The following is a 24,304-nucleotide window of genomic DNA, read 5'->3' as shown; positions in this document are numbered from 1 at the left end:
GGTAAAAATGAGGTAAAACGGATTTCAGTTTCCATGTATTAAAATTACTGGCAACGAGAAGCACCGCCTCTGGATGTGCATTTCCTTGTTTGCGTACTGCCCTATACAGCTTGTTCAGAGCGGTCTTAGTGCCAGCATGGGTTTGTGGTGTTTAATAAACGGCTACGAAAAATATAGAGGAAAACTCTTAGTAAATAGTATGGTCTGCAACTTGTCATGAGGTATTCTAACTCAGTTCCACCTTGACATGTCAAAACAGCTATGCTTGTGTCGTCTAGCACAAACTGATCGAATCTAACCCTAGGTCTAAGCCAAGCTGTATATTGCATACAATTGTGCTCAAGGCAGCATGCTTTATATTGCAAGTTACAACATTGTAAAATTATCAAAGCACTACACATTCTGTGATGACTACTCACTGACCCCTAACCACCCCACTGTGTCGTTCCCAATGGGGGTGAACTTTGTGTTCCGGGGGAAATCGAGGTGCCAGAGACATCCCAAGCTCTTCATCATGGCCCCGGGTTCCGCTGTCTTCCTGTTCCTCCGCACGTGCTCCAAAGCAGAACCGGTATACCCCAGACTAAGGCCAGTGGCTACGAGAAGCTGGGCACAATCCATTGTGATTTGTCAGTCATTAAATGTATATCTATGAATTTCCACATTATTCTGGGTATGGGGAATTTTGTGCACATCCATATTAGTGAGCATTTCTCCTTTGCCAAGGTGATCCATCCACCTGACAGGTGTGGCAAATCAAGAATCTGATTAAACAGAAAGCCCTTGTGTGGGTCTATGCCCTCCCATGGCTGCACCCCTGCCCAAACCCAGATTATGGCATAATGCATTTATTTAAATTGACTGATTTCCTTATTAACTCAGTCAAATCTTTAAAATTACATTTTTATTCATTTCCTATGAAGCAGAAATGTTCTACTAGACACAACCGTAAAATCTATAATAGCACTGAAACCGGAGTGAGGTTGTGCAAGGAGTGGGAGAAAAGGAGACAGATGCATCTTTAACATGTTTAATAAGAATACAACGTCAGGCAGAATCGTACAGCAGCAGGACAGAAGGATTTTGAACGAGCCCAACACATACGACTGGTCCCTGAACACAGACACATGGTTAACTGAAAAAACAAAGTTACATGCTCCTCCCCCCCCAATCAAAGCTATGACATGATGCTTCAATAATTACAGAATTGCATGATTTCTCACATACAAAATAAGAGTCAAATGTATGCAATCACAGCTGAAAGGACTAGAAAATAACATTTTGTATTGGAGGTAGGGTAAATCCTTGATAAGGATGTGGCTTATCCAGCTAAAGCACATTTTGGGAACAGGCCATTCTGCCACCCCACACTTTGTTTAAAAAGGCAGAAGACAAGGGAAAGAACAGTGGGAGAAGAACCAGATGACCCTGGTTAATGACATTGGTTTGATTCTACTAAGCACGGTCTCGACTGAGCTAGACGTTTCCCTTGTTTAATATGAGATCATGTTGGCTCAGGGTTGTGGTGCCAAACTGGAGAGCAAGCCTACTACTATTACTACCAGATGCCTCTGAGTACAGTTGCCTAATCCAACACTAGTGCATAGTACTTGATCAAATATAAGCCATGTTGTTTTGACAGTTTAATGAGCACTTCTAGCTGCACTGATTTATAGAACATCTGACCGTTATGTACATAGAGGACAAAACACACCCAGACACAGCTGTAGTCCTACCAAAACGTGAAATCATTTCAATAGGGGTCTAACCAGATGAAGAGCCACATAAACCAAAAACATGAATAAACCAGCTACTGACCTGATGAACAGAACCCTGGCATTCAGAGTAATACCATTAAAACAACTCAACACGAGTTGGGGGAAACAGAGAAACATTAGAATGGCCCTTGTTGAGCCATGTTCTCTTACTGTATATTGTAGGTTTAACTAGTCAGTGGTGGCACCAAAGAATGTTTCACGGTCATTGTGTAGTGTTGCCTGTAATAATACAATATTTATTGGGGGTGCTAGGCTCTCGAGGGGCTTCAGCACATTCTTACCCCTCCCAGGAGACACCCATGACTACACTACTAAGGCGATAGCTAGCATTGCATGATAAAGTGTACCATGGGGGGCCCCAGGACCGAGTTTAAGAAACCCTGCACAGGCTAATGACAGGGAAAGTCAGATAAGACAGACAATGAGCACACTGGGTTTACATTAACACAGATTCTGCTGTGTATAAGTCTGAAAAACCATATGTAGGTCTATGTCCTTCTGTGGTACTAAGGTATAGTACTGCTAACCACTCAGGCATATAAGTCTGGGGAACACAAAAATCCCTCAACAACTGGGGCCGAGTCCATGTTCTAACCAAACAGTAACCATAAATTAACCAAGAGAAAACTTTCCCGCTGGCCTTTTTAAATGGTAGAGACTGATCCCCATCCCACAGTGCATAGCTTTCAATACATCATTGTTGAATATTGTACACCATTTACTTATGGGGGGGGAATATAGAATCATATTGACAGATTTGGTCTACGTAAACATATATTAATAACACCAGCCATGTTGTTTCCTCTGTCAAAAGTAGCTTCTCAAATACATTAAAATCTCAAATCACATTAGCTCACAATTCATTTTGAACAACTCATTATAAAAGCGCTACGTACGCATGCTCGACACTGTCATTTCATCAGAGGACAAAGAAAAACGCACACATGCCCACCACATCCATCTGCAGAGAATCAGAGCCTTGGACTTAAGCATTGTTCATCATATTGGCAGTTTGAAGTGACTCAAATCCATTTTTATTTTTTTTGCATATCCGATTTGATAATTTTTCCCCCCCTGCAGTCTGAACAGCCAAAAAGCACATGGAAAAGGTGGCTTGAAATCAGCTACAAATCTGATTCCTGGCCATGCGACTTGTCTGAATGGTCAAAACATATTTGGTATGTCTTGTTGCTTGCCAACTACTCGGTTGGCGGTTGAAAAGAACATGTAGCTAACTAGCTTAATGGTTTACAAACAAATTAGTAAATGTGCAAGAAAGCTAAAGAGCTACCTAGCTAGTTGACTGCTGTGGCTAGCCAAAAAAGGACTTATTATGAAAGTTGGATCGTCTTATCCTTTGAGCTTTTAAAAAAGTGTTCATGCACTAGGATTTTGAACATTCAAAGCAACTGGGAAATGTCCATGGCAGGCATTGGTGTCACCTTAGCTTGCTACATAACTTCTGAGTGATCGGAAGCATGAGCACCACCAACAAAATCAGCCTACACCACTGCACACGAACCCGTTGTCATAGTAACAACTAGCGTAGTCATGTCAGCAAATGACTGCGGTCTGAACACACAAATCTGATTGTCACTTGCTGTTTGGACAGTCCGTACTCCAAAACAAAAGTGATTTGAGCACTAAGGCCTGCAGTGTGAACAAGGCTTCAGCCTTCTCTTGTACCATATCAGTGCTTATCTCAGTGGAATGAGGGTCCAAACAAGGTTAAGTCAGTAAAAACAAAATTCTGGAAACTTTCAACGTTCAGTTAAGTGGCAGCATTTAAAATTTTTCAGACAAATCTTTACTGTTAAATAAAATGGCCCTCATTGCTGGGGTGGGAGAATGCTGGATTTGACCAATGAGGAACTATACAAATTAAGAAAATCTGAAAACTGAAGCTGCATGTCTTTAGCCAACCATGCAGTTTGTGTAGGTCAAATAAGAACATTAGTTTCGCAAATAAAATGAGGATGAATTCAGTGTATAATACAACTATTTAGCCTAGATCAAATGCAAGATATTGAGGACTTCTCTGCTTCAAGGCAGACATTTTGAATACACCCGGATATGAAAAGGAGGAAAAACTAAGTGCAAAGCCATGAGACTGAACCCCAATTCTAAACAATACAAAATTACCATTCATTTCAAAAGGACATTGTCACATACGCTGGATAGGTGCAGGGAACAGTGTTTTACAGGGGCAGCCATATTAGTACAGCGTCCCGGAGCAAGTGAGGGTTAAGTGCCTTGCTGAAGGGCACCGACAGATTTTTCACCTCATCTGCTCAGTTATTTGAACCAGCAACCTTTCAGTTACTTGACCAACGCTCTAACCACTAGGCTACCTGCCACCTTTAGCAGTGGGTTTGGTGGCACAGGGCTCCTCTCAACACACATTCAGTTCCTGGAGTTGCACATTACCAGGATCATGTCATTAGGCACCAAACTTGTCCAATTGTGAAGTGTATTTGGTTGTGTGCCCTAATGAACATGACCATAGTCTAATGTAGCTTCAGGTCAGCTACAATGATAGCCAGATTGTATCCTCACAACAAATCTACAGAGGATAGAAAAAGTAACATATCAGACAGACAGAGACACAGACAGAGACACAGACAGAGACAGACACAGACAGGAGAGCCCATTAGTTGTCAACCACCCAGTCATTCAACTGCAATGGAAAACACCCAAAGCAGTGTTGGGAAAAAATAAATAAAGAATAACTTGGCTCTTTTTGATGAAGTAATCATGGCACTCCTTAACTTCAGTGGTTCATGTTTGCGACACACTAAAATACAAGAAAGGCCTCTGCCGGCCAGGTCACTAGGCCTAGTGAAAAATTACTTTTGGATGGATACTTGTGACACCGACTTCACCGAGTGATGAGTAATGCGAGAGTGAACGTCTTGCGTGATTAGAGGTCATGGCCATTCACGATCTTGTTGGACGACATCATGGACGAGCTGGCAGAGGCTCTGAAGAAGTTGTCCTTTTTGAGTTTGAGGTGTTCTGGGAGGTCCAGCTTTCTTTTGGCCTCCTCAATGTCATTGTTGATCGCTGCTATAAGGGCATCTGCAAACACAGAGAAGGGGTGAGAATGTGTGGCCAAGTCTGAGGATGGCTGTGTCTGTACAAGGATGGGGGAAGAGTGTGTGTGCACACGTGTGTACACCAGTACTCACTCTTACCAAGTGAGTCATAGCTCCTCTCTGGACGGATGTATCCCACCAGGACTACACTGAGGATCTGTCCATAGAAATCTTCTTTAAACGTGTGGATCACATGAGTCTCCTGTAATACACGGCAATCAATAAAATGTCAACACTCAACCACAAGACACAAACATAGGTAACACCTTATCGTAACCAGGGTGAAGTCTGGTTAATAGTGGTTGAGGGTCTAACATTAAATAACCTACATTTCAAATCAAAGTGTATTAGTCACATGCGCCGACTACAATAGGTGAAACGCTTACTCACAAGCCCTTACACCAACAATGTAGTTTAAAAAAAATTCTAAACCAAATAAGAAATAGAAGTAATTAAAGAGCAGCAGTAAAATAACAATAGCGAGACTATAGACAGGGGGGTACCAGTACAGAGTCAATGTGTGGGGACACCAGTTAGTTGAGGTAATATGTACATGTAGGTAGAGTTATTAAAGTGAATATGCATAGATCATAAACAGTAGCAGCAGTGTAAGAGTGGGGAGGGGGCAGTGCAAATAGTCTGGGTAGCCATTTGATTAGATGTTCAGGAGCCTTACGGCTTGGGGATAGAAGATGTTTAGAAGCCTCTTGGACCTAGACTTGGCGATCCGGTACCGCTTGCCGTGCAGTAGCAGAGAGAAAAGTCTATGACTAGGGTGGCTGGAGTCTGACAATTTTTAGGGCCTTCCTCTGACACCGCCTGGTATAGAGGTCCTGCATGGCAGGAAGCTTGGCCCCAGTGATGTACTGGGCCGTATGCACTACCCTCTGTAGTGCCTTGCAGTCGGAGGCCGAGCAGTTGCCATACCAGGCAGTGATGCAACCCCTCAGGATGCTCGATGGTGCAGCTGTATTCAAATACTGTTAGTATAACATGATCTGTTAGACACACTACAACAAAATGCACATAGAATTCCTCAAATTAGAAATTTTGCTATGGACAAGCAACACATCTCAATAAATAGACATTCAATAGCAGTTAAACAAAACAATCAGTATGGCACCAAGACAATCAAATTAAAAACGGTGTCATTCACCATACACATTCAATAACAATCAGTCGCAACCTTTAAAACAGGGTACCCCCCCCTTTTTTCTTACTACATTGCAGGGCCTATGCTTTATACCTCAACGGAACTCGATGAACAAGCACAATGCTTGCCTTGAGTGCGAGCGCTTTTGGAGTGGGAGTTCCAATGCTAGAGCGGTCCGTATTTAGTGCAGTGTTGGGCAACGGAAAGCAAGCTTTGCTTAGCCAGATAACATTTCTTCATGAGAGACTCTGAGGAAACCCTGGAATTTCCTTATACAGTGACTTCGGAAAGTATTCAAACCCCTTGACTTTTTCCACATTTTGTTATGTTAGTCTTATTATAAAATGTATTTAATATACTGCTCAAAAAAATAAAGGGAACACTTAAACAACACATCCTAGATCTGAATGAGAGAAAATCTTATTAAATACTTTTTTCTTTACATAGTTGAATGTGCTGACAACAAAATCACACAAAAATAATCAATGGAAATCCAATTTATCAACCCATTGAGGTCTGGATTTGGAGTCACACTCAAAATTAAAGTGGAAAACCACACTACAGGCTGATCCAACTTTGATGTAATGTCCTTAAAACAAGTCAAAATGAGGCTCAGTAGTGTGTGTGGCCTTCACGTGCCTGTATGACCTCCCTACAACGCCTGGGCATGCTCCTGATGAGGTGGCGGATGGTTGCCTGAGGGATCTCCTCCCAGACCTGGACTAAAGCATCCGCCAACTCCTGGACAGTCTGTGGTGCAACGTGGCGTTGGTGGATGGAGCGAGACATGATGTCCCAGATGTGCTCAATTGGATTCAGGTCTGGGGAACGGGCGGGCCAGTCCATAGCATCAATGCCTTCCTCTTGCAGGAACTGCTAACACACTTCAGCCACATGAGGTCTAGCATTGTCTTGCATTAGGAGGAACCCAGGGCCAACCGCACCAGCATATGGTCTCACAAGGGGTCTGAGGATCTCATCTTGGTACCTAATGGCAGTCAGGCTACCTCTGGCAAGCACATGGAGGGCTGTGCGGCCCCCCAAAGAAATGCCACCCCACACCATGACTGACCCACCGCCAAACCGGTCATGCTGGAGGATGTTGCAGGCAGCAGAACGTTCTCCACGGCGTCTCCAGACTCTGTCACGTGCTCAGTGTGAACCTGCTTCCATCTGTGAAGAGCACAGGGCGCCAGTGGAGAATTTGCCAATCTTGGTGTTCTCTGGCAAATGCCAAACGTCCTGCACGGTGTTGGGCTGTAAGCACAACCCCCACCTGTGGACGTCGGGCCCTCATACCACCCTCATGGAGTCTGTTTCTGACCGTTTGAGCAGACACATGCACATTTGTGGCCTGCTGGAGGTCATTTTGCAGGGCTCTGGCAGTGCTCCTCCTGCTCCTCCTTGCACAAAGGCGGAGGTAGCGGTCCTGCTGCTGGGTTGTTGCCTTTCTACGACCTCCTCCACGTCTCCTGATGTACTGGCCTGTCTCCTGGTAGCGCCTCCATGCTCTGGACACTACGCTGACAGACACAGCAAACCTTCTTGCCGCAGCTCGCATTGATGTGCCATCCTGGATGAGCTGCACTACCTGAGCCACTTGTGTGGGTTGTAGACTCCGTCTCATGCTACCACTAGAGTGAAAGCACCGCCAGCATTCAAAAGTGACCAAAACGTCAGCCAGGAAGCATAGGAACTGAGAAGTGGTCTGTGGTCCCCACTTGCAGAACCACTCCTTTATTGGGGGTGTCTTGCTAATTGCCTATAATTTCCACCTGTTGTCTATTCCACTTGCACAACAGCGTGTGAAATTTATTGTCAATCAGTGTTGCTTCCTAAGTGGACAGTTTGATTTCACAGAAGTGTGATTGACTTGGAGTTACATTGTGTTGTTTCAGTGTTCCCTTTATTTTTTTGAGCAGTGTATTATACCCCACTGACAATTGATTAAAAAATAAAAATCACATTAACCTAAGTATTTAGACCCTCCTCAGTACTTTGTTGAAGCACCATCGCCAGCGATTACAGCATCGAGTCTTCTTGGGTATGACATCTGTATTTGGGGAGTTTCTCCCATTCTTATCTGCAGATCCTCTCAAGCTCAGGTTGGATGGGGAGCGTTATTGCACAGTGATTCAGGTCTCTCCAGAGATGTTCGATTGGGTTCAAGTCAAGGCTCTGGCTGGGCCACGCAAGGACATTCAGGAGAGACTTGTCCCAAAGCAACTCCTGCGTTGTCTTGGCTGAGTGCTTAGGGCCGTTGTTCTGTTGGAAGGTGAACCTTTGCCCCAGCCTGAGGTCCTGAGCAGGTTTTCATTAAGGATCTCTGTACTTTGCTCTGTTCATCTTTGCCTTGATCCTGACTAGACTCCCAGTCCCTGAAAAACATCTCCACAGCATGATGCTGCTACCACCATGCCAGGTTTCCTCGAAGTGGCGCTTGGCATTCAGGCCAAAGAGTTCAATCTTGGTTTCCATCAGACCAGATAATCTTGTTTCTCATGGTCTGAGTCTTTAGGTGCCTTTTGGCAAACTCCAAGCGAGCTGTCCTGTGCCTTTTACTGAGGACTGGCTTCCGCCTGGCTACTCTACCATAAAGGCCTGAATGGTGGAGTGTTGCAGAGATGGTTGTCCTTCTGGAAGGTTCTCCAATCTCCACAGAGGAATTCTGTCAGAGTGACCATCGACACTGCAGACATTTTTTGGTTCCCATCCCCAGATCTGTGCCTCAGCACAATCCTGTCTCTGAGCGCTACGGAAATTTCCTTCGACTCCATTGCTTGTTTTTTTTCTGACATGCACTGAACTATGGGACCTTTATATAGACAGGTGTGCCTTTCCAAATCAATTAAATTTACCACAGGTGGACTCCAATCAAGTTGTAGAAACATCAAGGATGATCAATGGAAACAGGATGCACCGGAGCTCAATTTCAAGTCTCATAGCAAATGGTCTGAGTAAGGTATTTGTTTTTCTAAAAACCTGTTTTCGCTTTGTCATTATGGGGTATTGTGTGTAGATGAGGATTTTTATTTAAACCATTTTAGAGAAAGGCTGTAACGTAACAAAATGTGGAAAAAGTCTAGGGGCTAAATACTTCCCGAATGCACTGTATTTTGGGTCTTTATCAGAGGTCACCCCCTAAACTACCTTGACACAATGTACTCAGAAATGTATTTGCCGCTTACGGAGGCAAATTGCTAGTATAAGGTTAGCTAGCAGCGTTGACTCTTCAGACAGGATCTAGAGAACTAGACTTGCCGGTATCTAGAGTCGCTATCTGGTCTCAACAAATTTATACAATTAATATGCTACACACAAGACATTTGCATTACAGAAAACAGCTACATACTGGGAATAAAACTAATTCCCACCCCGCAGCTGGGTTTCTCTCGGTGGCAGACACACTGAAGCAGAGGTCAATGAGCAGCTTTGCTTCATTTCCTGTACAATTGTAGGCGTGCACCAAAGACTTGATATGCTGACTCCAACCGTCTGTCTCGCTCAAGAGTCCAACACATTCAGGAGTTTGGTTGAACCCCTCAGGTTGAGGCTCTTCTTGGGGGTGATAAGGTGTGGTTCGAGACGTCTTGATTCCCAACAACTATTTCATGAGTTTACTTTCAAAAGTCTTCCTTGGTCAGAATGCACCCTGGACAGAAAGCCAGTGGTCAACGAAGAGTTCGCGCAGTACTCGTGCCCCTGTAGTCGCATTCTGATCTTTTGTTGAGAAAACCTGACCATACTGGGTGACGTGGTCAGTGTCACCTCTAACAGGTTACCTATACCTTGTTGGTCAGGGGCTAGGGAACAGAAGTCTATTCAGATCCCATGGAACGTTGCTAGAGATCAACCCATTTCGACAACTGTTCTCCCACAGTTTCAGACAGGGCTCCACATTACGGGACATGCATGACCAGTATAACCTGTCCTTTATCAGCCTATTGGTTCTGTCTACACCCATGCGACCATCTCATGATGGCACTGGTGCAGGACCTGGGAGAGTTACTTCTGAGGGAGCACCAGTTGGTGGACCTCTGACTGGGGTGTATGTGTGTCACTTAGTAGACTAGACCATCCTTGTTCCAACTTCTCAGAGGAACTCACAACATTCAACTTGTCAGTTGTGAGCATGTAAGTCAGTGGATTGCTATCCATGCACATGGTAAAGCTAGCCCCATAGAAGTAGTCATAACTTGTCGGACACTGGCCAGTTAGAGCTAAAAATGCAAGATGGACTGGGTTTCTGCTTGGAAAAGCTACAGGGTGCAGCCCCTCAGGATAGTCTTGGTACAGAACGGCTCCTAACCCTTCAAAACTGGAGTCTACATGGAGGGTGTACAGCTTTGAGCTGTCCGCAAAAGCCAACACTGGGGCGTGGGTAAAAGCATAGATTTCTTTGAACACCTGGTCACAGTGGTGGTTCCACCGCTCTCCAATGTTGTAGTACTTGGTTGTGGGGCCATTTTGTCCTTCTTCCCTTGTTAGGTCTGTTAGGGGTTTGACAATGGCTGAGTAGTTGACAATAAAGTGGCGGTAATAGCCACAGAATCCCAGGAACGACCTCAAGTCTGTGAGCTTCTCCCATGTGGCCACTGCTTCCACTTTGGCAGGGTTGGTAGCAATTGCTTGCTCTGACAATGTGGCCAACATATTTGACCTGAGGCTGACAGACCTGGCATTTGTCCAATGACAGCTTCAAGTCACACCTCCAGCCAGTCCAGAACCTTCAGCTATTCTTCATGCTCTTCTAGGGTCCATCCAAACAAATCAGGTCATCCAGGTAGATCTCCATAAGATTCAAGCCGCTTACTCCTCTCGCCATCAAGCACTGAAACGTAGCTGGAGCTGCAGTAATGCCAAGGCATTCATTCAAACTGGCAAAACTTCAAAAGGGCAGATGAACGCTGTCTTATCTTCAGGGCTCATGGCAATGGAGAGCCTGCCTCTCCACTCCTCTGGAATGGGGGAGTTGCCGAACTAAAACATATTAGGGTGCATGGGGCAGGGCTTATCCACCCGTTGAATTAGGAAATTCATCCTTGGGTGGTAGAAGTGACAAAATTACATCAGCTCTGAAGACCTGTTTTACCATCGTCTCTCTGGCCATGGTTACCGCTCATCTCACGCTTCACTTGAACAGTGATTTGGCCATCACTTAGCAAAGCGGCAGGCAGAACAGTAGGTTGCACTAACAGCCCTCCAGGTAATGGATTGTCTAGGGCTAGCTCAACAAGCAACAGTCTCTTGGAGTGTAGGAAGGTCCACTTAACCTTTCCACGTAGTATGCCCTATCAACCCGTTGTCCGCATCGAACTGTGGAGCTGGGGTTCCTCAACGTAAGCTCAAGAACAAAGCATCCAAGGGAAGCAAACTGCTTCACAGATGCGTTTCAGCCATTGAAACAGGTAGGCATTTAGTCCAATAATCACAGGGACTCCATCATGGCCTTTTGTCTCTGGGCACACTAAAGCCATGATAGTTATGGGCTCTTGAATGCCAGCTACTTCTTGAGGCAGCTCCAGTTCAACCAATACATACACCCGGGACGGATAGCAGAGCTCGTTGAAGCCCCACAAAACTAGACTCTCCACAGGCTGTATAAGAGTGAGTGTGATACCAGCTCTCGAAGATGGTGAGCTGGGACACACTGTCTAACAGAGCTTGGCAAGGAGTACCGTTTATCGTGATTGGAATGACAGGCTGGGTCAACTAGCCCACTTGGGACAGAGGGAAAGGTTGGTAGGCTAGATGATGCAGATAAGGTAGAGCTAGTCATAGGTCTGGGGCACAGCCTGCTCCGTTACTGGGCACCTTTCCCATTGTGCTTCTTGAATCCAGTTAGCCTCTATGACCTTGTGGGGATTTGCTGCTGCCTCACTCTTCAGGCGAGTGAGATGTGTGACTGGCTGACAGCGCGTCTACTCTGGGCCTACTTCCTGTATCTACATTCTCTTCAACGCACCACCTGTGCAGCAGCATTTGACAGGGGCTGCCCTCCATTGTTGTCGTCTCACTTGAATGGTCATTAGATAAACACAGCAACAAAAGAAATGTCCTCACTGTCAACTGTTTATTTTCAACAAACTTAACATGTGTAAATATTTGTATGAACATAAGATTCAACAGAAACTGAACAAGTTCCACAGACATGTGACTAACAGAAATTGAATAATGTGTACCTGAACAAAAGGGGTGGTGGGGGGGGGGGGGGGGGGGGGTCAAAACCAAAAGTCAGTATCTGGTGTGGCCACCAGCTGCATGAAGTACTGCAGTGCATCTCCTCATGGACTGCACCAGATTTGCCAGTTCTTGCTGTGAGATGTTACCCCATTCTTCCACCAAGGCACCTGCAAGTTCCCGGACAGTTCTGGGGGGGGGAATGGACCTAGCCCTCACCCTCCGATCCAACAGGTCCCAGACGATTGAGATCCAGGATTGAGATCCAGGCTCTTTGCTGGCCATGGCAGAACACTGACATTCCTGTCTTGCAGGAAATCACGCACAGAACGAGCAGTATGGCTGGTGGCATTGTCATGCTGGAGGGTCATGTCAGGATGAGCCTGCAGGAAGGGCGTTCCTGGTGTAACTCGGGCAGTTGTTGTTGCCATCCTGTACCTGTCCCGCAGGTGTCATGTTCGGATGTACCGATCCTGTGCAGGTGTTGTTACACGTGGTCTGCTACTGCGAGGATGATCAGCTGTCCGTCCCGTCTCCCTGTAGAGCTGTCTAAGGCATCTCATAGTACGGACATTGCAATTTATTGCCCTGGCCACATCTGCAGTGCTCATGCCTCCTTGCAGCATGCCTAAGGCACGTTCATACAGATGAGCAGGGACCCTGGTCATCTTTCTTTTGGTGTTTTTCCAGAGTCAGTAGAAAGGCCTCTTTAGTGTCCTAAGTTTTCATAGCTGTGACCTTAATTGCCTGCTGTCTTTAAGCGGTTAGTGTCTTGTTCATTAAACAAGCATGGGAAACAGTGTTTAAACCCTTTATAATGAAGATCTGTGAAGTTTGAGTTTTACGAATTATCTTTGAAAGACAGGGTCCTGAAAAAGGGACATTTCTTTTTTTGCTGAATTTACAAGTACAGGGTAATGAAAAAGGGATCACAGCAGAGCCTCCAAAGTAACACACCCTGTTCATAGTCAGGGTAAAGTCTGGTTGATAGTGGTCTAAAAGGGGTGGTCTTGGGTTGAAAATGAAATAACCCTAGGTGTGTACTCATTCCCAATTCAAATACCCTTAGTATAACCTAACCCATTATCAGACACACTACAACAAAATGAACACAGCAATAGACATTAAACATAATCCAATCAGTATGGCACTAAGTCAATCAACAGACTTAGAGCTCACCCTAAACTACTTCCACACACGGTACTTACGGCGTTGACTTGCTAGTATAAAGGTTATCTGGCTTGGGTTAACTAGTTAGAAGCCAGTACTGGCTAGTAGCGTCGCATCTTCATACAGGACCCAGAGGGAACTCTAGAATTGCTAGAGTCGCTATCTGGAGGAGGGGATGTGATGGTGCTTTGATGGTGACACTGATTTACTTGGAATTCAAGGCACAATTAACCTGCGTGGCTACCCCAGTGATACGCCATCCCATCTGGTTTCCGCTTAGTGGGACTATCATTTGTTTTTCAATAGGAAAATGACCCAAAACACACCTCCAGGCTGTGTAAGGGCTTTTTGACCAAGGAGAGCAGTAAAGTACTGCCTCAGATGACCTTGCCTCCACAATCACCCAACCTCAACCCAAATGAGATTTGGAATGAGGTTTGGGATGAGTTGGACCGCAGAGTGAAGGAAAAGCAGCCAACAAGTGCTCAGCATGTGGGAACTCCTTCAAGACTGTTGGAAAAGCTTTCCTCGTGAAGCTGGTAGAGAATGCCAAGAGATTGCAAAGCTGTCATCAAGGCAAAGGGTGGCTACTTTGAAGAATCTAAAATCTATATTTTGATTTGTTTAAAACTTGTTTGCTTACTACATGATTCAATGTGTGTTATTTCATTGTTTATGTCTTCACTATTATTCTACAATGTAGAAAATAGTAAAAGAAAAACCCTTGCATGAGTACCTGTGTCCAAACTTGACTGGTACTGTATATAAAAAGATATACATTCTAAACTTCAGTTTACAATTTGTTCTGCAATTTTGAGAGTCCAATAAGGTGTGGAGACCAACATTTTTTTTTAAATTAATTTTTCAAACTTATTTTAGAAGAAATAGGGAATTATTTAAGTGCAGGGGTGCCAATATATTGGTCTATATACTTTTATAACCTATATGGGTGGGCGAGCTGGACTTGCCATGGATTTCTTGGCGTTGTTGTAGTAGGGGTTCCAGCCGATGCTCATCACCATCTTGTGGATGTCTCCGCTGCCCACGCACGCCCAGCCATAGTAGATCCCTGTGCTGATGTCGCCAGGCAGGAGCTCCACCACAGAATCTGTGAAGTTGGCTGATCAGAAGAGACATTAAAATGACATTTACGTTACAAGGCTTGACATTAATTTTTTCAGCCACTTGTCCGTCAGACAAGTACGACAGTTTTTTTTTTTTTTTACATGTCCGAAAGCTGTAGTCACTTGTCCCGCCCACCCCCCCCAAAAAACAAAGGCAGTAACACCATCAGCCAAAATGGTGACTTAAAATTAGTGAAGTACATAGGAGGGATGTGAAATCATTTTCTGTACTTGCCTATAGACGATGTTATTGCTCCCCTAGGCTGCTATGCATTTGGCTCGCATGCTACCGGTGGGATGAGAGGAATCATGACTGACAAAATATATTTTGTGGAGCCAAATCTTTTCGATTAGCTTATTCCACGAAAGGGATGTATAGTAACCTAGGCCCATCTGTGTGTCTGTGCCGAAGCACGCAGATGGAATGACACAGTCAACCAGCCTCGCTACGAGTCTTGTGACGGGTTAATTACCATGGGCTGCAGAGCAACTCCTCCTGACTTATTAGGCCTAGGTTAATGCATGTGTTGTAGGTATGTTGCACATTGCTAGAATATTATGGAATTAGACCTAAGCCAATCTAGCATGCATTCAATTACTTAATAGGCCAAGCCATATCTTCTATGACAAGACACAGGAGGGTCCACTATAAAAATAGAAAATCAGAGCTATTGGCCCAGATCATCCGACAAAACATTCTGACCAGATATTTTGTAGTGCTTGGTGAGAGACTCTTAACGCCATCTACACTGTTCTCTTGCTTTGAGGAAATAATATTTATTGAAATAGGCTATAAACATGGGCTGTGTGCTGCCTGATCCAATTCTGATGGGAGTAATTGTTTTTTTTTAACTTGACAAGTTTAATCTAAATTCTGGTTGTCTGAAATTTTTTTTTTTTTTACTTGCCCAGACAAGCCTTAATGTCGAGCCCTGCGTTAATCGAAAAGTATGAGTCTGCAGTGAGTGCCCATTTGATCACTAACCCACTCTCCCATTAATTACACCACAATTAAATGACTAACAAAGTCGTGACATGCAAGGCAACCTGTACTTGAAAAGCATTTCCATAGCTTTGCTTGTTGGTCTGAAAAGGTTGACTTCACTGGCAGTAGTCTTGACTAAGTCGCTTTCTTGACTTAGTCTCATTCCATCAAATGCATTTCTGACGGACATTGTAAAAGACGCTTATATTATATTTTAATGTTGGATCCCTTGAATGACATTGAAAACGAAAAAATGTATTCAGACCAGTGTTTAAGTACTCGAGTCTAGCACACGATTTCCATGACTTGTGATTCGCCTTCTCGACCACTGGTGACTAGAACTTGCTTGGACTGGATAGGCTATGATAAGCAGACTATTAACAGCACTAGATGCACAGTGCAGCGAGAGGTCTGGTCTGTTCAGCAGTGGTAAGGACACGCCACACAGCCTACATCAATGAGTGTGGGCAGACAGGCAGAGATTCTCTGGCTCCGATCATACATATCGCGCAGGCAACTTTTGCTTGCTTGTTTGTAACTAACCAGTCACCCGCCTTCTTGTTAGCTACCCTTTGCCTGGTTCAGAAACAAACGGCCTTACAAAATTTTAAATGATAGCATTGAGTTTAATAGTAAAACAACTGTCTAGCTATGTTTGTCTCTCTCCCCCTTGAGTATAGAAAAGTAGGCCATCTTTGAATTTGTCATCTCTACGATGTAAGGGTACAGGCATGTGCTTTGTCAGTGGCTGTGACCGTGTTCAGCCAGGAGTTGATTGGCAGTCAGAAGCACATCATAGCTTCAAGTGGTTTTGCATCCTGTCATACAGGTGCCAAAAATATACTATTGTGTCCATGGGAACCAGGGCTATCACTCAATAGAAGCCATTGCAATCTATGGTCTCCACAGATAGATTTAAGTGAAAATGTCAGTCAGAATCGGTACCAGAACCATGCAGGTCCCCTAAAAAGAGGACCTTACATTTAAGAAAGGTAGCTAAATACTTTTTGGCTATTTAGTGTATGTTAACACCTGCTCTTCTAACATCTCATTCCAAACTCATGGGTATTAATATGGAGTTGGTCCCCCCTTTGCTGCTATAACAGCTTCCACTCCTCTGGGAAGGCTTTCCAGTAGATGTTGGAACATTGCTGCAGACTTGTTTCCATTCCACCACAAGAGCGTTAGTGAGGTCGGGCACTGATGTTGGGTGATTAGGCCTGGCTCGCAGTCGGCCTTCCAATTCATCCCAAAGGTGTTCGATGGGGTTGACGTCAGGGCTCTGTAGGCCAGTCAAGTTTTTCCACATCGATTGACAAACCACTTCTATATGGACCTCACTTTGTGCACGGGGGCATTGTCATGATGAAACAGGAAAGGGCCTTCCCCAAACTGTTACCACAAAGTTGGAAGCACAGAATCGTATAGAATGTCATTTTATGCTGTAGCGTTAAGATTTCCCTTCACTGGAACTAATGGGCCTAGCCAGTGTAACCGATGTGTAATGGCTAGTTAGTTAGCGGTGGTGCGCGCTAATAGCGTTTCAATCGGTGACGTCACTCGCTCTGAGACTTGAAGTAGGCTCTTGTGGCGTGATGGGTAACGTTGCTTCGGTGTGTGTCAGTTGTTGATGTGTGCAAGGGTCCCTGGTTCGAGCCCGGGTTGGGGCGAAGAGAGGGACGGAACCTACACTGTTACACCAGAACAATGAAAAATAAATAAAACATTCCTCCTCCACCAAACTTTACAGTTAGCACTATGCATTGGGGCAGGTACTGTTCTCCTAGCATCCACCAAACCCAGATTCGTCCATCGGACTGCCAGATGGTGAATCGTGATTCATCACTCCAGAGAATGCGTTGCCACTGCTTCAGAGTCTAACGGCAGTGAGCTTTACACCACTACAGCCAACGTTTGTCTTCAGAAACAGGTCTCGGCCATGGAAAACCATTTCATGAAGCTCCCGACGAACAGTTCTTGTGCTGACGTTGCTTCCTGAGGCAGTTTGGAACTCGGTAGTGAGTGTTGTAACCGAGGACAGCCGATTTTTATACGCTACCCGCTTCAGCGGTCCCGTTCTGTGAGCTTGTGTGGCCTATCACTTCGCAGCTGAGCCGTTGTTGCCCCTAGACGTTTCCACTTCACAATAACAGCACTTACTGTTGACTGAGGCAGCTCTAGCAGGGCAGAATTTTGACTGACTTGTTGCAAAGGTGGCATCCTATGACAGTGCCATGTTGAAAGTCACTTAGCTCTTCAGTACAGCCATTCTACTGCCAATGTCTGTCTATGGAGATTGCACGGCGGTGCGCAAGATTTTATACACCTGTCAGCAACAGGTGCCGCTGAAATAGCAGAATCCCCTAATTTGAAGGTGTGTCCTCATCCTATTGGTCATGTAGTGTACCTTTAACATGTCACATGTTTCAGGCAAGTCCACTAGCTAGTAAAATAGTACAACTTGGCTAGGTAAGGTAACTTATCTAGTTCGTTCATTAAGTGATAATGCCCCAGAAGCCGGTGTTTGGAGGATATATTGGCACGTTTGCCATGGCTTCTCGGGAATTATTCCTTTTATAATACGGGTTACCAACATATTCAAATATGATTGACACATTTTCATCAAAAGCTATATTTTGGTTATTTTATTCATATAATTTCATCCTTCCACAATATGTAGTCCCGACACAAATCTAGGGTTGCTACCCAAGCCGGCTGGTTGTTCGTTCTGTCGGTTCCGTTGACAGAGACGCGACCCAGTCGTTCAGTCTGTTTTTCCATACTGTCTGGCAACGTTCTTCTCCCTTGCTTGCTAGCTATACACTACAGTAGTAGCTGCATCTGTTTAAACCGTTTTCTAGTGACATTTAACAATGAGGCACGATTTCGCCACGCATTGAAAAAGTGCTCTCTCATTAGGACACTGTTCAGAGGAGCTAGCTAACAACACGGCTAACACAATACACGTCAAACTGAAGCTGGAAAGACTGCAAACCAGCTGCACTTAGTTTAACATTTTTTATGGACATTCTGTATATATCCATAAAAATGAACTGATTCGTGATTTCGACTGACAGAAACGCTGCCTGACTCGCTCGTCACGACCCCATACACATTCATTACTATGGGACAGTTGGAGACCAAATTTGAATATTTTAACAATGTTGCAAATGTCGGACACACAGACAGTACGGTTTATTCAAATCGCCGCTGTTGAAAACTAAATGCTAGTCTAAAACAAATGTGACAATGTGTAGATGCTTTCTATAGTGGAGACAAAGTTAATAACTTTCCTGCCTGGGTTGGTAATCCAGCTGTATCACAACCGGCCGTGATTGGGAGTCCCATAGGGCGGCGCACAATTGGTCCAGGTTTGGCTGGTGTAGGCGTCATTGTTAATAAGTAGCTCTTACACTTGCCTAGTTAAATAAAAAGTTACATTAAAAAAATTAATATTAAAATAAAAAGGACAGCGGATTGCGTAGTCAGATGGAACAGAGTAAATAGGCATTTTAACGTCATAGATTTAGCCGGCGGTCATTTGTGGAATAGACACCGGCTGGAACGCGCTTTTAACCAATCAGCATTCAGCAACCACCCGTTGTATACCTGTAGTCAGTTAACTGTATTCGAGCATGGATTTGTCTTATTGTTTCCTTTTTTTAAATTATTCAGTCATAGCAAAGATAGCCAGCTAAAATACTAAATTGACTAGCTAGCTAAAGTGCTAGCGCGATACAAGGCCTATATAATCTCTAACTAGCTGCCAACAGCAGTAACGTTAGCCATCTAAGCAGTGAAGTCAAATCATAATTATCATATCATAATTATCAAACCACATGCCGGTGAAGCATAACGTTAACACAATCAAACATATTTAGATGATACCGTTAGCCACGTTTAACATTACCTGTGAGAATCCCTAGTTCTTTGCTTCCTCGCCCGAATCCTCGAACGACTTCCCCCTTGCAGAAATACGGAAGATGCTTCATGTCTGCTCTTCTCCAACTGGAGACGACTTTCAACTAACGTTAGCTAAATTATTAACGAGCTGTGTAGTTAGCTACCTAGTCAAGCCTCTACAAAGCGTGCTGTAACGTTAGCTAACTCGATACACACTGGTGAGGATGACCTCGAAACTAAAGATAACTAGTTAGCTAACCACTGACAACCGTAGGAAGAGATTCTTCCCAGCAATTCCAACAAGGACCAAAGTTCGTACTTTAATGCTTATTGACCGGCGAAAATTACAGAACAATTCATTTAGCTAAACTAGCTAGGTAACGTTAGTTTGAGATACTTCGCTCTTTACCCTGTTGCGCTTTGGTCAAGTACCTAGCCAATTTAGCCTATTTGAATTTGTAATTGAGGTCGACCCTGCTCGGTGTTTTTATACTTTAGCCTACGTGCATGAAGTCGATGATGCTCAGTGGTTTGCTGCAACCTGGTCTCAGAGCATATCGTATTATTCTGTACGTACTTCGGTGGGATTTATCAGCAGTGGGCGTCCAACGTTTTGGTGCATTACAGCCACCTACTGTACTGGAGTGTGGGTCAGAGACAGGGAGAAACTAAATCCTATTTGCCTGCCCTGTTGCCGTAAAAAAAATACATTTAAAAAAAAAATTGTTAATATCTACTCAATATATTCTTTAAAATCATTTCCTGTAGGCCCTTCTCCCTCATACTAGATCTCAGCCTCTCTCGTAAGCTGAGATACTGCCCACACTGTAGCAATACATGCTCCACGGTCTCTGCTTCCTGGCAATAATCACACTTTCCTGTTGGATGCTTTCCTATCACATTTAACGTATTATTCAAGCGGCTTTGTCCCACCCTTTATCTTGTAAAAATAGCCTCCTCTCTTCTATCCCTTCCTGCCATCCTCGCCTCTGTACTTAAATAAATTCCTGCCCTTAGTATCTCAATTCTACTCTGTAAATCCGAGACACTCCATTTATGTTACGTTTCATATGGTATGTATTATTGCCCACCACTAATTTCGTTTGTTACAATTCTTAATATACATTACAAATTTGCAAAACGTACAATATGTTACTAATTTGCAAAACATACAATATGTTACGAATTTGCGAAACGTGTAGTATGTTACAAATTATAGCTAGGTCACTAACATTAGTTAGCTATGGGTTAAGGTTAGAGTTAAGTAACCATCTGTCTATGTAATCATACCAAACATAACATACCAAACATGACATATCAAACTAATGTAGAGGTCCGGAATTACGTTTACTATGTTACTTTTAGTCTATGAGACCAGGCTATTTATTTAGGCTAGCTTCTATCCATAGCACTTGCACTGGAGAGCTGCGTGTTACCACAGCCAAAATTAGCGTTTTGGTCCTACTTTAAGGTTAGGGTTGTACATAAGGTTATCAGTGTGGTTAGGTTTAAAATCACAATTTAATAAGATCAATTGTAGATATAGGCGGGATTTATGACTTTGTGGCTGTGGTAACTAGTGACGACCTGTGCTTAGTAGCTAACTGACCTCGTACCCACCCCACGGCTCTCATCCAATGACTGCTCTCATCCATTACGTAGCCTCCGCCGTTTTATTTCAATGCAGCGCCACAAGTGCTTGGTCTCAAAGGTCGACAATGTTATTGAGACACAGTATGACGAAGGCGTATAATACATCAGAATTTAAGTTGAAATGATTTTAAGTCCAGGATTTCTCCTACTTGGAGATGACTCTACCTTCAGTTTACTAAAAAATACGTATTCAGGACAGTAGGATTGCCAATCTCACGTCCATCTTCTACATCAATTATTCACTGAGTCATAAACTACCAGGTCCTACACAAATATGCCACTAGATGACGCTGTAAAACGAATGAATGCGCCTAATGTTCTATGAATGAAATTGCGTTGACCAGGGGTAGACAACCCTGTTCCTGGAGAGCTGCAGGGTATGTCGGATTTTTCTTCAACCGACCTGGAAGACCAGGTGTGTTGAATTTAGTCAATCACTGAACTGGTCAATTAGCTCAGGTGGTCAGTTCAATGATTGACTAAACTCAACACACCTGGTCTTGGTCCATTAAAGCAAGATCCTGCATACTCTGTGGCTCTCCAGGAACAGGGTTGCCTATCCCTAACCCACTATAAAAAAATGTGTGGAGTATTAAGAGTACTTACAACTGCATGGAGGTCTGTTATGGCAGAAGGCTCTACCAGACAGATTACACCATCAGTAACTAAAAAGATGATTAGACAGTTAAATTATAAAGTACACGCTGGTGAATAGGGGCTTTGTGCATGCTGTGCTGAGGACAGCAACGTGCTGGCTCTGATCCATTGGGCTAATGACACCTTGAATCCTGATGAGTTCCTGTGGGCTTCCCAGCGTGCCCGGCACCATGCACCCCAGGCTCACATTCGACATGACGGACATGTACGCCATCGCCAGGCTGGTGAAGTTGCTGTGGTATGAGAGGGAAGAGTACGCCAGCTCTGCAGTGTATCTGCGTGCCATGGTACTTATGTTAGAGGGGTGTGTATACAGGGCTGGAGACCTGCAGGGGATGCTGCGGCAGCACCACCTCTTTGCCAACAAGTTTGACACAGACATGGACCCCATTGCTATCAGATGTCTGGAGGAGCATCTTAGACTGGCAGAAATACACAAAAAATAATTTGTATCCTCTGAAATGTGATACAAAGTTAGAATGAGATAAAGAAGGATACGACAGTGATGTCATGAATCTCAAGTCATCAGGAAGTACAATACATCTGCATTGGGAACCAAATCAAAACTTTTATGGCGCCATCTCCATTTTATCCTTCTTAATGTCATCCTAGATATAGGTTGTCTTTTGGATAAATAACCCAGGAAGTTCTATCAAAATTTCCTGGGGATTTCATGTCTTACCTTCATATTCTGATTGTGGTTTTACTTTCATTATTAAATAAACAATGTGATTTGTAAATAGGGAGTTGGTATTGATAGTTTTCTTAAATATATTTCATTGGTAGATGACAGTTAATAAACTTGCTGCTTGGCGTCACCCTGAGAGAGTTTGTCAAATTAACGGTGTATCGTTGCTGCAGCAAAATCATTTTGAAAAATAAATGTTTTTTGCCCCCAACTGTATGTCATTAGAAATAACTTACTGATTGACAGATTGACAGGTGTTAAACAATTTATTACATTTCGAAAGCATGTTTCTTCAAATGAAATCCAATTTCTTTCAAAAACTCTCAATCCCCATTACTTCCCAGAATATATGTCAGTTCCCCTTTAAATACTCATGCTTACTCGCTGCCAAAAGTGACAGTTTACGCGTTATATGTTGTGTTGAACACTGCCTGCGAAGAAATCATAACTTGGGGACCTCCTGGGTTCTTGCTTCTTTGCCTCTTTCTTTTGGGGACAGACTAATAAGGAATCATACAAGGTAGAATAGCCAGTCTTCACCACAGGTGTGTGTAGGCAGGACAATGTGGTCTACTTTAAACTGCAAGCTCATATGGCAAGGGCCAAACGGATAGCAGGCACCAGGGAACGATCAAACACCAGAGTTCACCCTCTTATCCACTCTGTGAGAAAGAGAGAGGGGGGGAGGGGGGAGAGAGTATCTTCATTAGACTAGGCGGCAGGTAGCCTAGCGGTTAACAGTACTGTGCCAGTAACCGAGAGGTTGCGGGCTTGAATCCCCGAGCCGACTAAGGTTAAACATCTGCTGATGTGCCCTTGAGCAAGGCACTTCACCATAATTGCTCCTGTAAGTCGCTCTGGATTAGAGCGTCTGGTAAATGACAAGAGTACGGGCATAGTGTTTTGTGAAAGTGTGAGAATGTTACTCTATGAAGCGAGATTTAGAAATGTCGAGAGGGATATGTCGTCTTTGGTTACAAGAGGGAGCTTCAAGGGGATCCGTGTGAGGGAGTCAGAGACTATGCCTTCAAGGAATTCCTCACATGCAAATGATTTAGCATTGTAGCTCGTTCCTTGTTCCAGTTGAGCCTTCAGTGTTAGATAACATTGACATTAGGGCTCTAGTCTCGTCAGCTGGCCGAGGGGATACTACATTCGTGCTCTAACCTTAGATGGAAAAAGGCTTAGACCTAAATACATTTACTGTTAATGTATGATACATACAACAGAAAACCAACCAATGACACACAAACCACATCACACACACACACACTATGCACTCTTAGTCGCTTCCTCCTATCTGGATCAAGGTCAAAGGTTAAGGGTTAGTAAAGGGTGAGAAACACACCGAGGGGTACTGTCAGCACGCATGCAGCTAGTTCAGTTCATCCTGGGCTATAAAGGGTTAAGAGGGTTAGGAAGGGAACGGAGAATGCTAAAAAGATACAGTTGTGCCCGCTGAAAAGTTTTAGGACACCTGTGCCGGGATGAAGGAGAGTTCCTTGTGGCAACAAGTACAATAGCATGTTTGTCGAGTAAGTTTGATAAAAGTTGCATTAAATGAATTCATCTTAAAACATTGTTGAGTATTTATTGAATTCACATTGGGATATTAAAACATAACATGTTCCCACACTTAGAAAACACGGCCGGTGCAGTTACCCACGCTTTGCGACAACACTGTGCTGCGACCTAACTTTTCAACGCACCGAACTGTAGGCAGGGGTCTACGGTCAGTTGGGGTGGATTATGGGTGAAGGAGTCCCGAAGAGGTCAAACAAGTTGATCATCCAATAGAGAAAAAAAATCCCTCATGCAGCGATCAGAAACAACCAATCACAGGACAGGACAGACAGGACACATTCGTACATATCACACAGACCGTGGGTGAGGTCATCAGATTAAATCAGCCTGGGCA

General features: G+C 44.1%; 2 protein-coding genes across 6 annotated transcripts in view; both read right to left on the bottom strand.

Annotated features, from left to right (window-relative positions):
* Positions 1-1,016: 1,016 nt before the first annotated feature.
* On the bottom strand, positions 1,017-19,888 carry LOC115199828 (riboflavin kinase). Its single transcript, XM_029762316.1, has 4 exons — positions 19,396-19,888; positions 14,345-14,496; positions 4,973-5,075; positions 1,017-4,856 (listed from the first exon to the last, which is right to left on the bottom strand). The coding sequence occupies exons 1-4, from the start codon at positions 19,475-19,477 to the stop codon at positions 4,699-4,701; spliced, it is 495 nt and encodes a 164-aa protein (XP_029618176.1). The 5' UTR covers positions 19,478-19,888; the 3' UTR covers positions 1,017-4,698.
* Positions 19,889-22,633: 2,745 nt separating this feature from the next.
* LOC115199827 (uncharacterized) overlaps positions 22,634-24,304 on the bottom strand; it is a 51,786-nt gene continuing 50,115 nt past the window's right edge. For all 5 annotated transcript variants that reach the window (XM_029762315.1, XM_029762313.1, XM_029762314.1 and 2 more), the window contains one exon: positions 22,634-23,048. In XM_029762315.1, the coding sequence (XP_029618175.1) occupies positions 23,018-23,048 (31 nt within the window). In that variant the 3' untranslated portion in view covers positions 22,634-23,017. The remainder of the gene's footprint in view (positions 23,049-24,304) is intronic.

Source organism: Salmo trutta, chromosome 9, assembly GCF_901001165.1.
Source record: "Salmo trutta chromosome 9, fSalTru1.1, whole genome shotgun sequence".
In the NCBI taxonomy this organism is placed as follows: domain Eukaryota; kingdom Metazoa; phylum Chordata; class Actinopteri; order Salmoniformes; family Salmonidae; genus Salmo; species Salmo trutta.
Note: the sequence above shows the minus strand (reverse complement) of the source record. Positions and strands in the feature narration are given on the sequence as shown.